The sequence below is a fragment of the Dermacentor andersoni genome, chromosome 1, assembly GCF_023375885.2.
Source record: "Dermacentor andersoni chromosome 1, qqDerAnde1_hic_scaffold, whole genome shotgun sequence".
NCBI lineage: Eukaryota > Metazoa > Arthropoda > Arachnida > Ixodida > Ixodidae > Dermacentor > Dermacentor andersoni.
In genome coordinates, this window is record NC_092814.1 from 123,658,120 (window position 1) to 123,681,098 (window position 22,979).

The 22,979-nt window shown below is 43.2% G+C and overlaps 1 protein-coding gene across 1 annotated transcript in view; it reads right to left on the reverse strand.

Moving 5' to 3' along the window:
* The window catches only part of vimar (visceral mesodermal armadillo-repeats), a 78,279-nt gene that overhangs the window by 52,024 nt on the left and 3,276 nt on the right, over positions 1–22,979 (reverse strand). Inside the window, exons 4-8 of the mRNA XM_072286988.1 lie at positions 20,998–21,123; positions 16,116–16,259; positions 13,216–13,341; positions 12,288–12,413; positions 9,578–9,733 (exon numbers count right to left, since the gene is read on the reverse strand). Coding sequence (XP_072143089.1) covers positions 9,578–9,733; positions 12,288–12,413; positions 13,216–13,341; positions 16,116–16,259; positions 20,998–21,123 — 678 coding nt within the window. The remainder of the gene's footprint in view (positions 1–9,577; positions 9,734–12,287; positions 12,414–13,215; positions 13,342–16,115; positions 16,260–20,997; positions 21,124–22,979) is intronic.

The window sequence follows — 22,979 nt, forward strand, 5'->3', positions numbered from 1 at the left end:
AGCATTTATAACACACGTTAAACCTCTTTATGCCAGAATGTTTCTGCTTGAAAAAAAAAAAAGCAAATGACTTGCACTTAAAAGTACTTGTATGCGAGGTTGAAACATCCAAATTAGATTAAGACCATTAGCTACTCAAGCCCAAAATTAATGGGCTTCTTACTTATAAAAAAACTGGATCAGGTGTCTAGTGCAAAAGTACGGTAAGAAGCGAATTGAGGGGCTAAATTTTTGTTACTTGCATCATACAAAGCCAACAGTGTGGTGAGTGTGGGTTCGGCTCTCATCGGCAGCAAGTTGTTCTTTCGTCCACTTTCATTTCCCTTTATTTTATCATTTCTACACTTCAATTAAAACAATAAATTTCCCCTATACTTTCCTTGGCTTCATTAACTGTTTGCTTCATATGGCAGTGCAAAAACATGCATCTATATCTGCACATTTGCTCGCTGTGCGTACTTGGAATACAAACCACCTCCCATCTGATGGCAGCCAGTAAGGCAGTTGGCACTGCAGACATATCTACAATTTATGCACCTGAATGGATACAGCCATGAGAGTTTTTTAGAATGTTAAGTGTCAGAAACTGAGTTCGATCTGGAGCACTGTTATACAAGTGGAGGATGGTGACATGCCCGCATTTATTCATTTTTTTGGCTGGAAAACTATGCATCATGTAAAAATCTGACTCTCATGCTTTTTAAAAGCCCCTTGGCCAGAATCCCTATGTCATGAAATCACAGAACCCAGGAATTCAAAAGACACTTCAGGTTCCACAGCTAATCACAATTGATCCTATGCTGCAAATCTTCCTATTGGTATTGTGCATGACTGACAGCGGTGCTTTAAGTAATGCTCCAGCAGCATCAGCAAGGAGCTTGCCAGGGACTGACTTTGCACTCCAGTATGATCCAGGCGGGATCACTACATCTTCATTTGTTTACTCCTGTTTTCAATATGTGTCTGTCTAGCATGGCACTGTCTAGTTACATTATCTTTTTATTTGAGTGTTAATTTTAAATAAGTCAGTATATTATTAGGCAAACAAATGTCAATTCGTTAATCTGCCTTTAATAAAACTAGTCACTGTGGCCAAAAAGCTCTACCACTATTTCATGATTCAGGCATAAAACATCACAACAAATGAGTTTAACTACAGTCTATGTAACTTTGGGACTGAGGCAATTAGAAGCTGGTGCCTCGACAAAGTCACAGCGTAGTGGGCACAGTTATACAATTAGCTCATTGTTCCACTCATTTCGTGCTACATTAGTGTGGCTACTGTTGAGCGAAAAATCTCAATTTTACTGACAAGCAGTTACTCTAAAGCAATAATTACACTGAGCCTTATGTTTTGCAACCATCAAGCCTGCTCTTTTCTTTTGTCTGCCAGTGTGTTTTTTCGTTGGTACCAAATATGAATGCATACCAACTCGTCCAGTATTCTATCCTGCTGATGCTTTAGACGTTCTTCCTGTAAAGGAATCTCCAAATCCCTTTCATTGCAGAGATTAGATTATGGGGTTTTCTGTGCCAAAACCACGATCTGTTTATGAGGCATGCCGTAGTGGGGGACTCCGGGGATTTGGACTACCTGGGGTTCTTTTAACATGCACCTAAATCTAAATACACAGGTGTTTTTGCATTTTGCCCCCCTCGAAAGGCGGCCGCCTTGGCCAGGATTCGATCCCGCGACCTCGTGCTTAATAGCCCAACACCATAGCCACTAAGCAACTACGGCGAGTCCTTTTCATTGCAGAAATTAGAGTTAATTCAGCTAAGCATGAAGCAATAATTAATCTTGTTCAGTGCAATTCTGGAAAGCTTCAGTTGCAAAATACCACACCACGAGTGTTTACAGTTGATGGCTGCCAGTTTCAATGAGCTTTCCAACTGTCCCCTTTAAAGAAAAAGAAAAAAAAAAAAAAAAAGAAAGTTCACTGTGAAAGCAGCTCATGTTCTGTACATGGCTCTCAGATATTTTACGTCCACTCAAAAAGCACCAGTGGTAGCAGGGCACTTAGAACCCCTGCAGCACATTGGAATGATGTTTCTTTGTTAAATTGCTATCCTCATGTGCATACCTGAACCTTAAACAGCTAAAAAAGAAAGTATAATATATATAATTCAATTCACAGAAACTAATTAGGAATCTCAGCAGTGAACTCTCAGTTTAATCAATCACTGCGGGTGTAATAGTCAATGTCTATTGATTTTACTTTTTTTTTACTATGTTTCTGAAACCCAATGCTGCATGGTGATGTAGCCAGCACAAGTGTCTTGCATTTCCTGGACAGGTGAAAACAAACACTTCGACAAATGCACTGTGATCAATGCTAGAAGCATATCTCCAACCAGCACACTGCACAGGCAAAAGCAGGAAAGTGTAGGCTTGTGCGAATATAAATTTTTTGGTTTGAAGCGAAGTCAAAACAAGTAGGAATTAGTGTCGAATACTTCCGAAGTGAATAGTTCAAATAATTGGGGTATTTCCACAAGACCTTGACATAAGAGCCAGGTACTGACAAATCTAAAAAGAAGTTGGGTCGTTACTTGCCAAAAAAGAAACAGGTTTATCTCGAGTCAGTTTATTTTCAAAGCGCCGTTATTTACATATTTTCATGCAAAAATGCAAGCTCAATATTTATTACAACTCCAGCAGCACAGAAAATTTGCTTATAAGCCCTTGCTCACTGTTATACTTGTCTAGTTAAAATATTGTGGTGGTGGAGGGCGTGGGAGTGTTGTTTCACGTTCAACTATCATGCGTTGTCGCGATGCTGTAAAGTGTGACTTTGACTGCACGACGCCAGCAGTTTATGCTGTGCTGCAAATTCAGCTTGATGCATTTCATTTACATGCGAGCTCAACCCATTTTTTTCAGCAAGCACACAGACAAAAAGCTTGCCACTTTTGTGGTCCTCAGCGTAGCCTGTGCACATGATCCGAGACCCAATCAGCGATAAGCGGCAAACTTTCCACAGAGGTTTACCGTCTTTACTGCTGTGCCTGCCTTGGCTGTTAGGCCTAACCAGCGCTGTTTCTACAGGTGTCGGCCACCAAAGTTGCGGTTTAGTGCCACTTCAACACATATCTTTTCATAGTGGCCATACTGCCCTCAGGAAGCCGTATGGCCGCTGCAAATAATATGTGTGAATAATACGTTTTAATAATGTATTTGAATAATACATTTGAATAATTAAGCAGGTACAGAAATGAGTAAGTGAATGCAAATTTGTCTTTACCTTGTCTTGGCAAATATGAGCTATGCTATGAAATTTGCTCACCAACACTGAAGCTGTCAACTATACATGTTTTAAAATATAATATATTATTGTGCATGTAACGAGCACCAAATTTTTTAAAGTTTAACAGTAAAATCGAGGTGCAGGTCATATGCGAACTTCCACTTGAGATGTGGCTTCCAGCAGCGCAAATTTTGCCTCAAGGTGTGGCTCCACAGCAGTGCAGCCCACGCTGCCGTGAAACCACCTTTAGGACAACGTTCTCTACGCTGATGAGAAAACAGCTGAAGGCAGAAGATACAACACAGATAATTCGTGCAACCACGAATGGAGACAGTTTTTACAAAGATTTGAGCATTGTATGCAGTTATTTTAGCGGGTTATATGCACAGATAGTCTTTCCTTTCCGGGGTATTGTAATTGAGAGTGCAGCTTGTACGCAGGAAGATATGTGTACAGACAAACCCACTTATAAGAATATTCAAGTGCCATGAATATTCCACTGCCATAACCAATAATTGTTATAACGAGGTTGCATGAAAAAAAGCAAAATAGGGGGATGGCAGAGCTGTTGAGAAAACTATAATGGCGGAGAGGCCACTTTCCTCCATCAAGCTGCAGCTTGTACTGACTCGTTTAACTGTTTAACTCTGCTTCCCGAGTGTTCCGATCGCATGTAACAAGGCATGGCTGTTGGCGTTCAATAATGGCACTGCTATAACAATTGCAAAGAGGAGTCAAGTGCAGCAAGTGACATGCAAGCTTTGCCGAGGCATCGCTTTGGTGCTCTTAAAGGGGCCTTTTAAAAAATGCAAGATGGTTGCCATGGCAGCCTCTCAGCTTGCGAAGTCCAACTCAAGCTTTTCACGTACTTCTCACTGGCTTGCACAAGAAAACCCCATGTCCGTCAGCCTTGCTTGCCTTACGCGAAGCTTGCAGACATCTTTCTGCAAGGCATCCAAGTGTTCCACGTAATGTAGCGGAAGGTCACTCATGAAAACGAAGCCACAGAAGGACAATAGTCTGCAGGACCTCCTGCAACGAAAACGTTGGGCAGCCTGCCCTATCGTGTCATTGCTGCCATTGTTGCCATCACTGTTACCGTCACTATCCGATGCAAGCACATTCGTGACGACCACCTCATCGGTTAGAAGTTCTGATGTTTCTAATGCATCGTCCACATGTAGAAACTCTTTAGAGTCCTGAAGCATCCTCGACAACTGTGGACCAAAGTTAAGGCATCACTTTGTTGGTGGGAGCTTTGCAGGCTTCATATAGGTAAGTCACTGCTGCCTCGAACAAAGCATGCTTTACTAAAGCAGTTTCGCATCGTAGAAGCGCTTACTTCGAAACACACACCTAAGATTAACTGCACGGCCATGAATAAATTGATCTTCAAGTCTGGTTGCTCCCCGCTTGTCCGCGTGGCCATGTCCACCAACAAGACTAACTTTTTCAGAACGCAGCAATAACACATGACCTTCAAATTGGTGACCATACCGGCGTCCATGTGCTGCAAGCCTGCTGTCATGTTCGGCAACAGGAGAAAAATTTCCATGCTTTAGAGCTTAGGCATGGAGTGGTGCATACTACAATTATCTAGGATGAGCGCCACCTTCCTTTTAGATCGCTCGATACTTTGATAGAACTCCAAGAGCCACTCGTGAAAAGTTCTTGTATCATCCGTGCCTTGCAGTTGTGACGGTAGTGTACCGGTATCCTAGCAGCAATGCGTAAGTAGCGGTGCACTTGTCACTCCCGTCCATGTTGGAGCACAAAAACACAGTGAGGCGCAGCTTTCTGTTTCTGCCGCCCTTACACACGTCTCCTTTAAGTGCCTGTGTCTTGAACGGCAACACCTGGAAGAACAGTCCTGTTTCGTCGCCATTATATACGTCGGTGTCAATGTAATTGTTGAGGATGCGGGGCAGCGCTTCCTCCACCCACTTGTGCTTCACTTCCATGCCAAGCGAAGCTCCCTCGCCAGTGACGGTTTTGCAAACAATGCCATGCCTCTCTGAAGTGCTGTGCCCAGCCGCCACCTGGCTGGAAGTCTACATTGTTGATGAGTAGGGCCAACTGCTTTACCTTTGTGGCCAGAATTGGCCTGGTAATGGGCAAGCTCATGGCCCAGGTACCGAGAAACCACTCATAGAGGGCCGATTCCACCTCCTTATAGGCACCTTGTCGAATGTGTTTGTGCTCGTTGTCTACCGAGCAGTTTTCTTTGTCGAACTTCTCTGCGGAACGGAGGCTTGTCAACACTGTCGGTTGCGAGAGTCGGCACTTGTTCATCGAGTCACACTTTTTTTACAATCTTTATAGAGTCTTTGACAATATTAAACTTTGTTTCCAAATATATAGCATTGCACTTTCTTTTCACTAGCAATGTTGTGCATTGCCCATGATCAGCGGGCAGATCAGCTATCTTATGTTTCGGTGCTGAGTGAAACAAGGCAGAGAAATCGCTTGGCCAGGAACCACTTCAACACAACTAACAAAGACGAGCACGAGCGACTTAATCCGTTGGCAGAACTGCGCAGAATGAGGGACCAGCAAGCAATCATCTGGGAACAGTGCTATCAGCGTAGTTCGTGTAGTCCATGTTTCAGAGGGTGGGGTGGCATAGAGCTATGGGTGCAGCTCATTCGTGATCGGAGGGGTGGAAGGGCAACGGGAGAGGTGTGCGAGGCTGGCAATGCTGGCGATGCAGAGAAAGCTGGAAAACAGGTTCTCTTGTGCAAGCGAGCGGCAACCGTAAGGGACAGTGGGCAAGGGTTCAGCGGCTCGAATTTCTGTTTTTCTTTTCAAGGATTTTGCATTCCATTACCTTTCGGCACAGACACCCAGCCGCCAGACTTTATCGTTATAAATGATAACGCGGCATGGGGGCAATGTAGCAAGTGGGTTATTTCACCCTACGAAATATACAAAAGTTGACACTGCAGCAGCTTCTGATTGTTATAACCCATATATAGTTAAAACCGGTATCATTATGAGTTGGTTTGACTGTATTCGTTTGTTTTGAATACTTCGAAAACATTGAATACTGAAATTCCAGCCGTAGCAAATATTGAATGGTATAATATACAATCAAATATTAGAATATACAGTGGAACCCCGATTATATGACTTTATTGGGACCGCGAAAAAGCGTCGTAAAATGCGGGCGTCGTAAAATCCGAACATAAATTATGCCTATAAAAATACTACTTATTTCGCGCAAAGGATTTAAGAGAAACTTCAATGTAAACTACTAACATAATCTGCAGTGCTTGGAAAACCAAATTACCAAAAAAGTAAATGCAATAAGAATTAATGATGCAGTACAAGTACCAATCATGCTTTATTCAAACGAACCTTTACGGCACTCCATTGCCCACTGCCGCGATTCCCGCCAGACGGCGCGAACTTTAAAAAAAGCCGGTAAGTTTCTTTTGGACCCTGTTTGATCCGTGAACCAAGAGCTTTTGCTCGAGTTGGGCTACGTCCAAAAGGAGGTCCTCTGCGGCGTTGCGTGAACAAGTGAAGTTCCGGATGACGTCTATGTGCCGTGGCACCTCGGCGAACTTGGTAGGCACAGGCACGGCATCTGTGGCGTCCTCGTCCGATGTCGCAGTGGTGTCGGCACTAGGCAAAGCCTCCTCGATGGCGTCATCCAGCGACACCTCGCCGCAGATTGCAACGTTGTCGTCGGCCTCCACGTACTCGGCGAAGGTCGTGGCGAGGTTTAAACCCTCAAAATCGTCGTCGGCGAAGCCTGCATCGGCTTCGAGTGGCATCAAGGTTGTTGTGTCCCCAGCAGAGGAGGCAGTCTCTCGCTTAAAGCCACAGTGCTTGAACGAGTTAGCGATTGTGCTTCGCAACACTGCATTCCACGAACTGGCAATAAAATGCATGGCGTCAAGTGCAGTGATCTTTTTTTTTTCCAACTCACTGCGCTCCATAGCCGCCAGCCGACGCTGCACTAACCGCTTCCGATACCCTTGCTTGACGCACTTAATGATGCCGGCATCCAGCAGCTGCAGCCGGCTTGTGCAGTTGGGCGGAAAAAAAAGCCTTTATGATCCTCAGGCTGGACGTATCGGGTGGGTGGCACGGTGCGTTGTCCACAAAAAGCAATTTTCCTCACCTTAGCACCCATTTTGTTATCCAGCTGCTGCAAAAAATTGCTGAAGAGCGAAGACATCATCCATGCTATTTTGTTGAAGTTGTAGCTGCACGGCAGCGTCTTCAAGTTCTTAAAGCACCATGGCTTTACAAACTTTCCAACAACGAGCACGGGCAGCCTCTCGGAACCGTCCTCGTTAGCACAGAATAGTGCCATCACACGCTTTTTACTACGCTTGCCACCATGGCAGCTGTCACCCTTAAACGCAAGGGTTTGCTTGGGCTGCATACGGTAAAAAATACCGCTCTCATCGGCGTCGCAGCACTTGTGTGCAGCAATGATCTCTGGCAGCGACTCTATCCACTCGTTCACCGTCGAAACGTCCACGGAAGTGCTTTCTTCGCAGGAGTTGCTATACACAATCCTGTTTCGTTTTTTAAAGCGATCCAGCCACCCGTCGTCGATCCAGCCACCTGAAAGTCGTCGATGCCCAGACGCAATGCCACAAGGTCCACCTTTTCTTTTAGAATGTCGCCGTCAACGTTGATCGCAGAGCTCCATGCTTGATGCAGTCACTTGACGAGAACTTTTTCTAACTTCTAATGCTGTCCTTTTGCCGCTTTCCGCTTGAGCCCGAACTTGTTGGCATTCTGCAATATCACCACTTTGTTTGCCAGGATCGTCTTAAGCAAAAATTCGGGTATCTTAAGGTCTCGGGCAATGCTGGCTTTCATGGCTCCATGCCGTTTTTCCGCTTCCTCGATAATATTCAGCTTATCGTCAAGCGACAGAACTGTCCGCTTTCAGGACATCGTGCGTCGCGTTGCTCCACACAACTCAAAACCTCCGCTGAACGCTGGTCGCTAGGATTACGACGAAGAACACGTGCGATAAACCTAGGCCTCTCCGTGCTACCTTGTCAGCGATCTGCTGCTGGAAAACTGGAAGGAGAGAAACGCTTCCCCAACGCGACGAGAGGCAACGCCGCTGAGAAGAGAGGGAGAAAGTGGTTGTGGAGTAGAAAAGGCACTATTTCAGCCCAGCGAGTGTCACGGGCAGCTGCTGGTGGGGGGGGGAAAACGCTTCCCTAATGCAACAAAAGGCGACGCCACCGAGAACAGTGGGAGAAAGTGATTGTGGAGAAGAAAAGGCGCTATTTCAGCATAGCGAGCATTGCTGGCGGCTGCTGGTGGGGGAGAGAGCCGGTCGAACGGTGTCAAGCGCTCCGCATACGGAGAGATGGAGCGAGGAAAGAGACCCGCGGCACTTTTCTTTCGATCGCCATTCCGTCCCGCACTTCGCGATAGTCGTCGTATAATGCGGGTCAGGCATAAAATTGCGTCGGATAACCGGGGTTTTTAATGCATTGCTTCTATAGGGACTACGTCGGGCCTGCGCTAATCCGTCGTAAAACCCAGGTCATCGCAAAACCGGGGACGTAGAACCGGGGTTCCACTGTATTGTATATATTTGCACAAACTTTGAAAAGTGCAATTGTTTTGGAGGGCCTCTTCAGTGAATAGAAAGTAATCAATGACTGATGTCAAGTGTCTCACAAGTGACAGTTGAGACAGTTGAGACATTACAAGTGACAGTTGAGACATCATTATGTGCAAAATAATTTAGTTTTCCACATATAATTAAAGCTAGGTCCCACATGCAAAACCAGTGACACAAAGACACAGTGCAAAAAAGAAAAAAAAAAGGAGGTACAATTCTGCATAATCCTCATTATAATAAAAACACAAAAAATACTTTCGTTATGTCTGACATTCGTTATAAGCAGACATCGAGAACAATTCAAAATTTACTTTGTTAATTGGATAATTCGTTATACTGAGTTTCGATTACAGAAACCAAATGTGTAAGTTCAGGAGAACCACTTTTAGCCATAATAAATACTACTGAGCATAAGAAAATTAAAATTAAATTCTATTGTTTTACGTGCCAGAACCACGATTTGATTATGAGGCACGCTGTAGTGAGGGATTCCAGAATAATTTTGACCACCTGCCGTTCTTTAACGTGCCCTCAATGCACGGTATACAGGCATTTTTGCTTTTCGCCCCCATCGAAATGCAGTCGATGCGGCCGGGATTCGATCCCACATCCACAGGCTTAGCAGCGCAATGCCAGAGTCACTCACCACCACGGCAGGTAATGAACATAAGAAATGTTGCGGAATTAAAGCAGGAGAGATCACAGCACTGCTTGCACTTGCCTCCAGTTAGGACTAGGACTGTAAGGTCGCAGATAGTCTTTATCACGCTCTGCTTCTCTTCTGACAAAGGAGTGCCAGACCCAGGTTGAAATCGCTTCAGCACTTCAATGAGCTTTTCGCAAAAGCCCAGTTCCACAAGGTCCTCTTTCACCTCATCTAAGCAATGTCAAAAAGAGAAAAACCAAAGAGAAAGGTTACAAGTGCACTATTACCTTGTCTCCTCTCAAGCCTTTAATGGCCTACCATTCTGTACATAAAAATAAAGCATTAAAGCGTCCCTGAAACGGTTTGGACAAATTTTGTAGATGTGTAGGGCACAGCTACACTAAAACATTCGTACCACAATTTGTGTACGTGTCTCATATAAGAGAGCTAGGACCATTACAAGTTACCCTCCTCCATAGCCATGCTTTTTCTCAACTTGGTCACAGAGTGATCAGGGCTAAGCTCCGCCTTTACTGGCTCTGTGTCGGGATGGGACGTCGTGTCATCTACTTCCGACTGTATTGGAGCCAGTGCGCGAAGCCTCTCCAACCTCTCCGCCAGCTGCATGGCAGTCGATCTCAAGCGAGAGCTATCTAAGCAGCATGCATTGCAAGCATTCTGTCGCAGCGCTGAGCGTGTAAATTATTGCGGTAACCACAGGCGAACTGGGTGTTTTGACTGATGGGTGGAGGCGTAAACTAAAGCCTCTCCATTTAACTGTTCTGGTGATGAAGGAGCTTTAGCATAGATGCACTAGACATATGTGAGCAGCCTAATCGGTCTGCAATGTCTATCCACCTGGTGGCGCAGAGCTTAACCAGCCAAACAAAAAGCTAATATTGCTGTAACGAAATGTAAAACATTTTAAACATTTACAAAAACAATCTGTTGATGGTTACACACCTGCCAAAAATTTACACCAGCAGCAAAGCAGAATACACTTGGTTGCTGCTACATATATTAGTTCTGTGCTTGGCTTAGCTCAGTGCCACCAGGTGGCTGCATCGTACAGGCCATCCATATCTGCGCCTCCACTCATCCCATATTATGCCCAGGCCCAGTCTGCTTGTGCTTGTGTTTACCCGAATACCGGACAAGCGAAACACTTTTCTGGTATATAGTAATCCTTCGGAGTGAAGTGATGACCGCAAATGCACAGATGCTGGTGCCGAGTGGATACCAATAACCAGCGCTGCAGCCACTCTGCTCACATGTTTCCTTGCTGAGGGACACGATGTTGCAGCTTGACATGTCGCCAATTGCTACGTTTGCTCCACACAATGCAAGGGCAAACCATGGTGCTCACGAAAAGACAGAGCGAAAACAACACAGACTGCGCAGCTTGCGTCAATCTGGAGCACACTGTAACACAAGCAGATGACACTTGCCGTGTGCCGGAAGTACTTGAGTGTAGTCATAAATTGTCCTTGTGCATTCTCTTTCTATTACTTTCTTTTCTATAGAAACAAATTACCGTATTTATTCGAATCTAGGATGATAGCTTTTTTCAAATAATCATACACCAAACACTAGGGTCAGCTTAGATTTTAGGATGTTAATAAACGTGCCAGTTTGTAATTGAAAATTATAAGTATAGTGCATAGCTAGCGCCACCTAGAAAAGTCTATCGCAGCCGCTACTAGCTGCGCCAGTGGCCAACTAAAGTACACGAGCGACGTTGCAATTTTGACATGTGTCGTATCGGCGTGTAGTGTGGGGTTAACGTAACCACTATAGTGCCGCTTTCAAATGAAAAGTTGTGCTAGCTACAGAGGCACCGTCAAATGTTCAAGTGGGGTGGGACTTCAGCATCGATGACAAAAACGTCCGTCGTTGGAGGGGGCAATGGGAGATGCTTTTTGCGTGTCCCGCAACGAGATGACAGTGATAAGGAAGATAAGCACGATAACAGATAGAAGCTGTTCACCAAGATCCCGCTGCTTTTCAACGCGTATGAGCCTTGCCTCATTGTCTGCGCATCCATGGGCATGCAGACACGATCTTACAAGGCTAACAGCGATGATGATGTAGAGGGAGCTCGGCATGTTCATGTTAAATAAATGCTGTTTTCATTTTGTGAATACCGTCCTCACTTTCTTGTTCACCCTACATTCGAGGTAAGTTTTTTCAATTTTTTCTGGCTTTGGACATTCAGGGGTCGGATCAGGGCTGGCCCAGATTCAAATAAATATGGTAACTAACACTCCAACTACTACAAACAACATTTGTTCACCATAAACTTGGAAAAATTATTGCTGATGTGCCCTAGGCAGCCAATCGAATAGCTCGCCCAACTGATGTCCTATGGTCACCTCATGTCACTTGGTCAAGGGCGGCTGAAAATTCAGGCAAGTGGCGTATTGCGATTTCTAGCGATGTACATTTTTAAAGCCCTATAATAAATTACACGCTTTACATGGGGTGCTTAAATACGTTACTTAATGATCAGAAGGGCCAACCTTAACGACTCAATACATGTACATCTATACAAAATCAATAAAAATATCGTTTTAGGGTCCCTTTAAGATTTCAAGCCAGCACTCCTTTAAGAGATACTCTTGCACTGTGTTACCCATTCAACTCAGAATATTTTATTGTGCAATATAATCAGAGGCCCTGAAGTAGACATGCAAACACATTGCAGATAGGTAGTAAACAAAGATTGTACACGGCATACCAACTACTCTTAACAATGCTTTAGTGCAGCAAATAAAAAAATACTCACCACTTTCAGCAAGATTTCCAAACAACTCGAGCAAAACTTCAGTCACTTCTTCCGAGAAAACTCTGTCAAGATTACTAAGCAGAAGAGACAGTGTGTGTTTTTCGGTAAGTCGCTTACGACCATCGTCTGCAGAGAAGAAAGCATTGCCAGCTGATGGTGAGGCCAAAGCCTACACGAGGCAGTATATGCATAATTAGCAGGATGATCAGTTCTACTTCGTATAAGCTGATTTGGTCTTATTTTTAATGAGTTGCTTGTAAAATTCTTCAGGGACCTGTATTTTTGTTGGACATGTTGGCATTTCAGCTATGTTAACCCCACAACATCCAACATATTGCTTTTAATGCGCTGAATATGACGAGTCAAAATTTTAATTGAAGTGCTGGAAACAAAACATCTGGTTATATTTGGTTATGCATATAACTATAACCAGACCATTTGAGTGAATTCTAGAAATGAAATATTCTGCTTGCGTTGGGCTGTATGTGTTGGAAAAGCTGTGCTACTTCTTTCAGCTTGTTTTGAGGTGCCCATCTGCTTTTTTGCATGAATTTATATAGCCACTCTGACAGGGGTGTAACCAAGAGGGGGAATATCAGGCACGTGGGGCCTCCCGTTCCCCGCAATTTCTGTATACGAGGGACACCTAGCATAAAACAATGTGCGACAACAGCTACGCTAAGCTTTTCTTCTTCCAGGAGGAGGGGGTTGAGCTGCCTACACACAGAGTAATGAGCCAAATGGCGCATTATATTTTAGTGCCATATAAGGACAAAAAGGACACTATGTTTAAACTACGTTTAAGCACAGATGAAATCAAAACAATATCTGGAAATACAGACAATAACACTGACAACATTAAGGCAGCTGTTTTCTCTTGAGACCAGAGATTTACACAGAGAATTAAAACTAAATGTTTTAACATTACCTGAATCAGCAATGCCGTTGAGCACCAAGACACAGTGCATGACGACATCTTCAACATCCGAATACTTTTGGAGGTACTTGAGCAGAATATCAATCACACCCAAACGAAGGGCGTCCTCTTGTATTTCTGAAAGAGGTGGCAGCACAATCAGCACAATCCATGTGACGCAATGTAACTTTCATGGCACATTATAATGAGATGGCTGCAAAGTTTTTAATACTTTTGGGCTTACAGCATTCCGCTTTTCCATAAGCATGAGGAAGCATATGAGATGGCCTTGTTGGCGATGCATAACATGAAGTACAGCAAAAGAACACAAGCTTGACAGAAGAGCAGATACACATAATGTTGACCTGCAACAAATTTATGCTTACAAGCGCAACAAACATGTTGCAAACAAGCAGTCTCTGTGCGTCCACTCTTCTACCAATCTTGTGTTATCTCTTACTTCTGATGGATAATCTGCATAATTATACTCTTTGATTGCCTTCCCTATTCATTCCACAGACCTGGGAATAAGTCTTTCAGTTGAAAGAAGCACCCAGTGTGTGTAGGCACTTCTTAATTTGTTTTGTATGAATGATTGCGCTTTCCATCAGCAAGTAAGGCCTGGCAATCCACCCAATATTCAACATTAACAAATTACAGTAAAGTCGAACCTCGTTATGACGAAGTCGCATAGGCCACAAAAATACCTTCGTTTTACAGTTAAACCTCGGCATAACAAACTTCAATATAACGAAAATCTTGATATAACCAAGTATTTAACTTTTCATAACGTCTTGTTCATAAGCACCATGTACTTAGAACCTCAATATAACAAAGTGTGTTTGTATACAATTTCAATGTAACAGAACTTTGTTTCTGCCACAAAGGAAGGACACAGATGGTCAAATGATTGAATTACAAGTGGCTGCTTGCAAATGCAAATCTCAAGTTTTGCGACAAGAGCGACTGCCAAAGTAGTCTCATCATGTTCCTTAGAAATTTCAAGTGTGACAAAATCCTATCGTACCACGCACTTTGTGCTTTAAGTGCGAGGATGAGACAAGATGGTGGCTTCACAAGTGCCTCCTTCCCACCAAGCAAAAGGGAAAGAGGGGGAGGGGAGCGAGTTTGCGGTAACACGATCAAGTGCACGTGAAAAGCGGGGGTAAGTTTCCACGGTGGCGATTTCTGGGTCGTGTCTCTGCCCTGGCTGTGCATGGCTATAAGTGCAGCTGAGCGCACACGCAGCCGCGCACCCTAATTTAGAGGTGATCTGCCATGTGTGCAGAGCGGGCATGCTGAGACGGCGTGGCATCATGTAAGCTGCCGTCCCGTGTGTTTAGTATTTGAGGTTGAGTAATCTCGAGTTTCAGCGACTTCGAATGAAAGGCATACCAAGCATTCGCTCCTCACAACCCGCGTTCTTCATGATAGCATCGTCTCAGTGCGGGCAACGCTATCTGCTGCGGGGATGGAGTGCACGCGAAAGCGTGGCTGGCTTCACTTAATTTGAACCGCAGATATGAAGATATAGTCGACGTGGTATAAAATTGTATTGTTCGTCGCTGACTCCCAAATTCATCAAAATGAATGGTTTTCTCATTTGAATTCGCTTTTTTCGATTGCCCGATAATTTGGAAAATTGTGCGGTCCCTTTGCGTGCAAGAAAAATCGATCGGTGACTGTACTTAATTGCAAAAAAAGTTGAATTTCAATAAAACGAAATTTCTATATAACGAGCAAATTGCCAATCTCACCCATTTTATTATATAGAGGTTTAATTGTATTGCACATTTGCTATAAGCAAACACACAGATATTAGCAGAAAAAATATTGCAATCGGGTCTATGCAAAATAAGCACAAGCAAGTGCCTCCAACAGGCCAGCAAAGGGTCGCCTGCAGAGTTTGATGGCCTGTCGGCATCTTATCGTGCCTATACAATACATGGGAACAACAATAAATTACATATACACAATTTTCACTACTGCAAAGATGCAATCGTGCAATCGGTGTTATCAAGCAAGATCAGTAAGTTGGCTTAATGACTATGGTCCGCCCAAGCCGCAAGTTGCCGCCAGGCTTCTAGCACGTGGAGGGTACTGCAAACAGATCCGTACTACACTTATATAGTCATCAGTCTAGCCTGTGCGTCTGACCTCACACTGAATTGCCAATAAGGTCTATGAGTGTTTACGTATTGACAGCGAGCTTCCCGCGATGCCTTGTCACTAGTCACTGCACCTGCTGCAATGTTTAGGCCACTAGGCCTAACCAACACCGTTTTGTCGGGAGTTGGGAACCAAAATTGAGGTTTCATGCCTACCTGATATGGCAGCAACTGCGATCATGGCCACCACATATGTCGCATTTCATGTGTGGTTCATGCCTGGAACACCATGTGGTGTCCACAAATTCAGCTATTTCCATTACACATTGGTGCTAATTGCAGGTGGTGGTGCCCCAGGAAAGTCTGAATACTCGCACAGATACGAAAATTCAGGTGCCTAGAAATTTGGTCGGCGACTGCATTAGACATTTTGCTACCAGAAGATATATTTTGAGGCATGTGCAAGCAAAAACTTGCTTCACAATTACCAATACCGTGTTGGATCCCACATTATTGATATTGTTATGGCCAAAGAATACTCCATTGAATTAAAGCATGACCAGTCATATTTTATATTTACTTTTTATATTCAATTACTTGTTATATCCATGTTCGTAATATCGAGCTTCGACGATATCCCTCCCAATTCCAGTATGCAACAAACAATTTTTACTTTCAAATGACAAAATTCAGCAACTTTATAGTTATTCTTGCATGATCTTGTTTTGTGGGGAAAGCTAAATACTTGTACTGACTTGCATGCACACAACGTACAATATGCAATTAATGGGTAACAGCAATTACCTTGCATATCTGTCAAATTTAGGAGGCACCCTGAAACAACAGTATGCAGATCTCTTGGTGCTGAGTCGACTTCAAGAACATTCTGCAGAAGTTGCAACAGCTGCTCGACACCTTGCTTAGCCCGGACAAGGTCCCTTCCATCGTCTGAAATACAGGGCCATTAAGGTATTAACACAGACCCGGTCACACATCACAGAACATCACCATCATTACATGTTCCTGAAAACAAAGTAGCATTACAAAGAAGCTTAACAACACACATAATACATCTACCCAAAATGGCGAACAAAAAAAATTAATGCGTTCACCGGATCATGTTATAACAACAATTTCTTGAAACACTGGAAGTTCAGGCTACAAATGAAAGCCATCAATGCAACCTGTGGACCTACTTCTTCAAGAAATTATTTTAATACATGTGATACACTAGCCCCACAGCAGCAGAAACTTTGCTATGGCAGCTTGCTTATACAGTACAAAGATTTGAGATTAACCACAGGGCTGCAAGGGTGAACGACCAAGCGTATCTAACTAAAATATCTGAAGACACAAATTAAGAGGAAGCTTTAGCTCGGGCCTGACTCCGACATGGCCTATTCAAATGCATGTAAAATGCAGAAACACTTTTGTAAGATAACCCCTGGACTGATTTTAATGAAATTTGTTGCATTTGAGAGATAAAGGTAAATTCTTGTGAATGTTGGAAGTGGAATTTCGATTTAGGGCTTGAATTTTGTAAAAACAATTTTCAAAAATATGAAAGTTAGAAAATATAAATGCACAATGTTCACAAATTAATAGCTCTGCATCAAGAACAGATATTGCAGTTCTGTAAATGGCATCCATTAGATCATTCAAAGCAGACAAATTCAATATGTCAATTTATACCTTGTGTGAATTCGTTATACTGTGTATAGGGGTTCTGCAAAAGCTGTATTTCCATATTACTAATTTTTTTTAGATTCATGTGTAACATCAATTTTGTCCACTTAAGATGTATTATTAGATGCAATTCAGGTAATTGTGATATCATTTTTAATTGCTGAGTTAGAGTTGTAAACTTGATGGTTTCGTTCACTGATAATTTAAGATTTTTGCCCATTTTTAATAAAAAAATATAGACCTAAATTGAAAATTTGAAACCAACAGTCACTAGATTTTAAGTTTTTGTTTTAGATGCAACAAACCTTGTCAAATTTGGTGCAGTGGTTGCCGAGAAAAACGAATTCTCCTTCTACATGTATTAAGATAGGAGCACCCGAGCTAAAGCTTCCTCTTAACGGGACACTAAAGGCAAATACTAAGTCGACGTGGGCCGTTTAAATACCTTTCCAGAAACCTCGCAACACATGTTTCGTGCAAAGAAAAGACTAAAGTTATGAGAAAACTGTACCTGAATGGTCGAAATACCTTTTTCGAAATTCAAATCTCCCGTCACCCAACCGGGGGAGTGGCGACGTTGCATACGCCATCATTGCCCTTTGCTGCCGTCGGTGAGCAGAACGGCACCCGACAGACGGCGGCACCGAGCCATGGCAGAGCGCCGCTGCAGCTTCTTTTTGGTCAAGTGGCGTAGACCGTTTGGGCATTGTGCAACACCACATGGAAGTTGAATTCTCTGCCACTTGCAGTTCGTGAGAGTTTCGCGAGCCAGCAAAACCAGTGCAGCACTATGTAATCAGGAAAGTACTGAAACGCGAAAGCATCAGCGGCGCAGAGTCTAGCGAAAACGAAACCTTTCGACTGCCCGCGTCGTTGTCAACGGTAATTTCATCGAGCTCTTTTTTTTAAACATGAAATGGAACTGGACAAGCAGCATTTTTTTCTTCATCTTATAATACAATACGAGGATGGTTTTTGCAACGAGCAGTTGTGTACTAGTGACAGAATTTAACTGAGGAGTGCTTTCGTCATTGGGCAAGTACTTGAATGTCCTGGGGGAGTCTCTAATGCCCTGCATTTACCCTGATTTCTCAATTATTAAGGCTCTGTTCGCGATAATATTGACGCCTTACAGATTCTTGAGCACTGACCTATCACTTTAGTTTGAGTTAGTATTTGCCTTTAGTGTCCCTTTAAGGAAATAAGAAACAAGTTGTCAAGACAGATTTTCCTCTACAGTTGTACCTTTCACAGAACCACCATGAGATCAGGTAACATGCACATGTGCACTAAGGACTGTACAATTACTTCACGGAGCTTAACATCCCAAAACAAAACTGAGGCTATGAGAGAAGCCATGGTGAAGGGCTCCAGCTTAATTTTAACCACTTAAGGTTCTTTAAATTCGCCTAAATCTATGTACACGAGTGCTTGTTCATTTCGATAAATGTTTGTGTGTAGGCTAGTTGGTTCTTCAACATGGGAGCCAAGTTGTGCTGCGTGGATGATACGAAACACACACAAAGACAAACAAGATGATGCACAATATAACTGTTTGTTTACATCCTGTTCATTGAAATCCTTATAATTGTTGATTCACATTATCACACACATCATCTTGATGTTTCTACTTCCCGTGCACTTTGTATCAACTACGCAGCACAACTTGACTCATACTTACTGCATTTCACCCTCATCAAAATGTGGCTGCCATGGCCAGGAATAACATCCGCAATGTTGTGCTCAGCAGCAGAATGCCATAGCCACTGAGCTACTGCGGCAGGTGCATAATAACTATTGCTGTACAACTTTAGCAATCTGAAGAACTTCAGAGAGATGCAGAGGGCTGCAATAATGTGGACCAAATAAGTGAATGAGCAGCTTTCAGCAAACTACTTGTAAAATTAATAAATAGCTTTCATAATTTGCAAAATGTAACTTGTTCCGTTAACAAAACCTGATGCATTTTGGACAGCTGCTTTATCACAAAGCAGAAAGAGGTTCTTGTGTATCAGTGCCACCTGGCCAGCTTTTTACTGGCATGGCTGGTTTTCCCCTCACAGTGGCACGGCTACCAGTTCGACTCTCACACCTGCATGCCATTTGTCAGTTTTCCAGTTCTCCCTAAATGGGCCCACAACTTGCATCAGGCATAGATACATAGCAAACAGCTGGATTGTTGCAAGCAAATTGCTTCCTAGTTCTTAAACTGTTCACTGTTGTGAAACTGTCATGTTATCCGAAGTTTTGAGATTGAGCAGTACATTGTTCTACATCTATTAGTTTTCGTCCAAGTTTTTTCCCTATGGGTCAAAATGCAACTTCGGCTTCTCTTCTATAAATCTTCTCAGCGTCTGCCGATTGTTGGCACCCAATGCAACGGCTGCAACAAGCAGTCTGGGCCACATGAGCAAAATGAGCAAACTGGAGGCACAATGCTTGTTCCCTCACACCCACACATTCATGGACTGTGAAAACGACGCTCAGTGGGCTGCTGGCTTCACCAGCTGTCTTTATGAAAATTTTAAATGTGTAGGAAGGACTCCAACATTGCACGCCGTTGCCCATGAGTAAGAAAACTCAGTGTCCAATTGTCTTTTTTTAACTTATTCCTTTTTTTTGCACCTTTATTCTTCTGTCTTTCACTCCCGAATTCCCTGCCCCACACAGAGTAGCATGTCAGTTATGTCTATACGTGGGCTAAAATCTGCTTTTCATTGAAGAGTTCTCTCTCTCTCTCTCTCTCTCGCTAAATGTGTAGTACCACATTTATATAAAGCCTTTCAATATATTTCAATTATGCAAAGTGTGTACTGGATGCAGTGCTACTTTATTTGGTTTTCAATTTATTTGTATTTGTACTTATCACCTCCCCCCCCCCCCCCTCATTCCTTGTGTCAGCACTTTTTTTTTTTCTTTTGCTTGTCAAAGGTGGCAACCTTATTTTTGAACCTGATACCCCTGCCACACGGGCACAGAAAATTACATTAACTGGCTAATGCCTTAAACTTTAATATCATTCCCGGCGTGCCATACGGACATGCTTGGTGACATTAATGCTTAATGCCATTCGCGACATAGTGCATTCTCGTAACTCACTTGGCCATCAAATGCATACTCTCATTCCCTATGTCTCCACATTCTGACGAGACTAAATGGATTCTTAGTGAATAACAATTAATATATTCTCCACTTTCTTTAAAAAATTGCTCTTTATCATGGCGTAGTGCATTCTTACAATTATTACAGCTCACTTAGCCGTCGAATGCGTACTCTCGTTTCCACTGTCCCCACCGTGGCCGTGGTGACCACATTCTCACGATATTAAGCTAACTTGTAGATACAAACAACTAATATATTCTTCCCTTTTTTAAAAGGAGCTCTTTATTTTCATAGAGATCAGCAGGCGATCTTGCGGCTACGCATGGCTAGAGCACTAATCGTGAGTGTGTTAGCCAAGAGAAGCTGTTCGATTGCACGGCAGCGGCTCCTTGCCTTGTTGACCTCATACTGAAGCCTCCGAATTTCTCGACGATGTTTGGCTTGAAGAAGCACGTACGCCAGAACAAACTGGAGCACACGGTCAAATTCTTCAGAATCGCTGCTGGAGAGCTTTGAAGCTGTGAGCGCCATTTTTCCAATTTCAATGCTTTGGCTACGCTATGGATTGGCCGTCGAGCTAGCTTTGGCTTCAAACAGTTTACGTCTGGGTGCAACAATCACATTCCTGAAGTAAACTACACACAATGTGCCGATTAATGTTTCTCATGCCATTTCTTAAACATCTACTCCCTAGATAACTGTTTCTTTATTGTATTGCAATTGGCAAGCAAACTTAACCGTTTCACTGCAGCTATTGCCATCCCAACGTTTAATGTCATTAAGTATGTGCATGTAGCAGCGATCAAAATATAATGACATTAAGAAACTTAAGGTCTTAAACTTTTAATGGCATTAACCTCGCCCGTGTGGCACAGGTATGAAATGATGTTGCACTTACCGTTATCATAACAGATGTTTCCAAGAGCACGGCAAGCCTGGAGCACCACTGCATAGTTCTTATGAGATATAAGTCCCAGGAGAGGATCCACAACAGCTGCTTCTGTGAACTGTTTCCTCAGAGGCTCTGTTAGGAAACATGAACATGATGTGTTCAAGTTGGTAACGCCAGCAAAATGGTTCAGGACTAAAAAAATAAAAGAAAAAGAAAATGCCAACATTATATGCTTAGAGGTTGACGTCGCAAATAGGCATCTCCAGATAAGATCGAATGGGTGGTCTAGGTTACCATTTCAATTTTGAGAAAATTTAAAGGTGCATATTTTGAAATCGGAATACAATATCGAACGTAACTCATGAAAAACAGGTTTTGCTTAAAAAAACTGCACCTGTGGAGACCCAAAAGCTTAGGACTGTAGCCTGTTGGGTGAGTCGATGTTGCATACTGATCATTGTGCTGAGCAGTAATATTGTTGGGAAAAAGAAAGGCCAGGTGAAGGCCAGTGTCTAGAGTGACAGAAAGCTGAGCTAGTTGGTAAGGATTTATTATGCAAAATAGAAGTGAGGCGTGCAGACAGGACACAAGAGTAGAGAAGTGGACAACACGAACGCCGACTATCAACTGAAGGGAGCACTGAGGTGAAAAAAGAAAGAAGACACAAAACTCATCTGCGCAAGCTCAGGAATGGTAACACCACGTGTCAATCGGGTACACGTGCCAGCCTACGTGAGAGATAACTGTTAAGGCACTTAATCTCTTCCTTATGCAAAGTAATCGAAGGCTGACTCACGCACGCACTTCCACCATTATAGATATGCCATGCCTCTACCATAAGACGCGTATCTTCATTCTTATGCCTGTACAATATCGCGCATTCATCTAACTCTGGCATGCAGTTACAATCTCGGCAATGTAGCGAAAGATTAGAAGGCGATCCACCGGTTAACGACCTTTTATGTTCCATTAGCCTCTGATTGATACATCGTCCCGTTTGCCCTACGTAGAACTTGCCACAGCTAAGGGGAATTTTATAAACCACACCCATACGACAGTCAGTAAAACAGTTGTTCTTATTGTGCTTCACTGGACAAATATCTGTTCGTTTTTTGCCTTTTACCCGCTCCTTTTTATTCTGTACGGCAGCGCATATCTTACCTAGCTTATTGGGAGCAGTGAAAGCAACATTAACATCATATCTACTAGCAACTTTTTTAAACCTGTGCGACACTGAATGAATATACGAAATAGCCACTACTCTTTTTTTGCGATTACTGCTTTCTGTAATCACGTCCATCCCTCTCGAAACCGACTTCTTTAGGCGCTCAGCCACAGTGGCCACCGCTACACTAGGATAACCTGCTTCTAATAGGCGCCGGACCTGCGCATTAAAACTGGCGCTCATTTTGTGCATGCAGGATCTGGTGAGGGCAGACTTAAGGCACGACATGGCAATTCCGTTTTTTACTAATTTAGAATGCTTGGATTGAAAGTTTAGCAACGGCTTCGAAGATCTAGGGGAGTACTGCCAACAAACATGATTTTGTTCGAAGATCAAGGAAATGTCAAGAAACTGAATTACGCGTCTCTGAGGAAATTCCTTGGTAAACTTTAATCCTCTCCCATAAAGTTTAAATTGCTCACTTACTGAGGTAGCAGCGGAATCGAATTCTTCGCTATTGCAGAAAATCAGGTAATCATCAACGTAACGAAATATCTTGATAACGCTATCACCTAACGCTTTCTCTAAGCAGTTGTGAACCTTACTCAGGTAAATGTTGCTAAGAATAGGGGCAACCTTTGAGCCAATACAAATGCCTGATTTCTGCAGAAAAAAGCCATCTCTCCACCCAATCAGTGTCGACTTCAAGTACATAGAAAGAATTTCTAGAAAAGCTCCCGTGGAAACACCGCATCTGTCAATAAAAGCCGACTCTTGCACTTGTTCTTTAATGAACTCATTTACGGAATTTAGCATCTGGCAA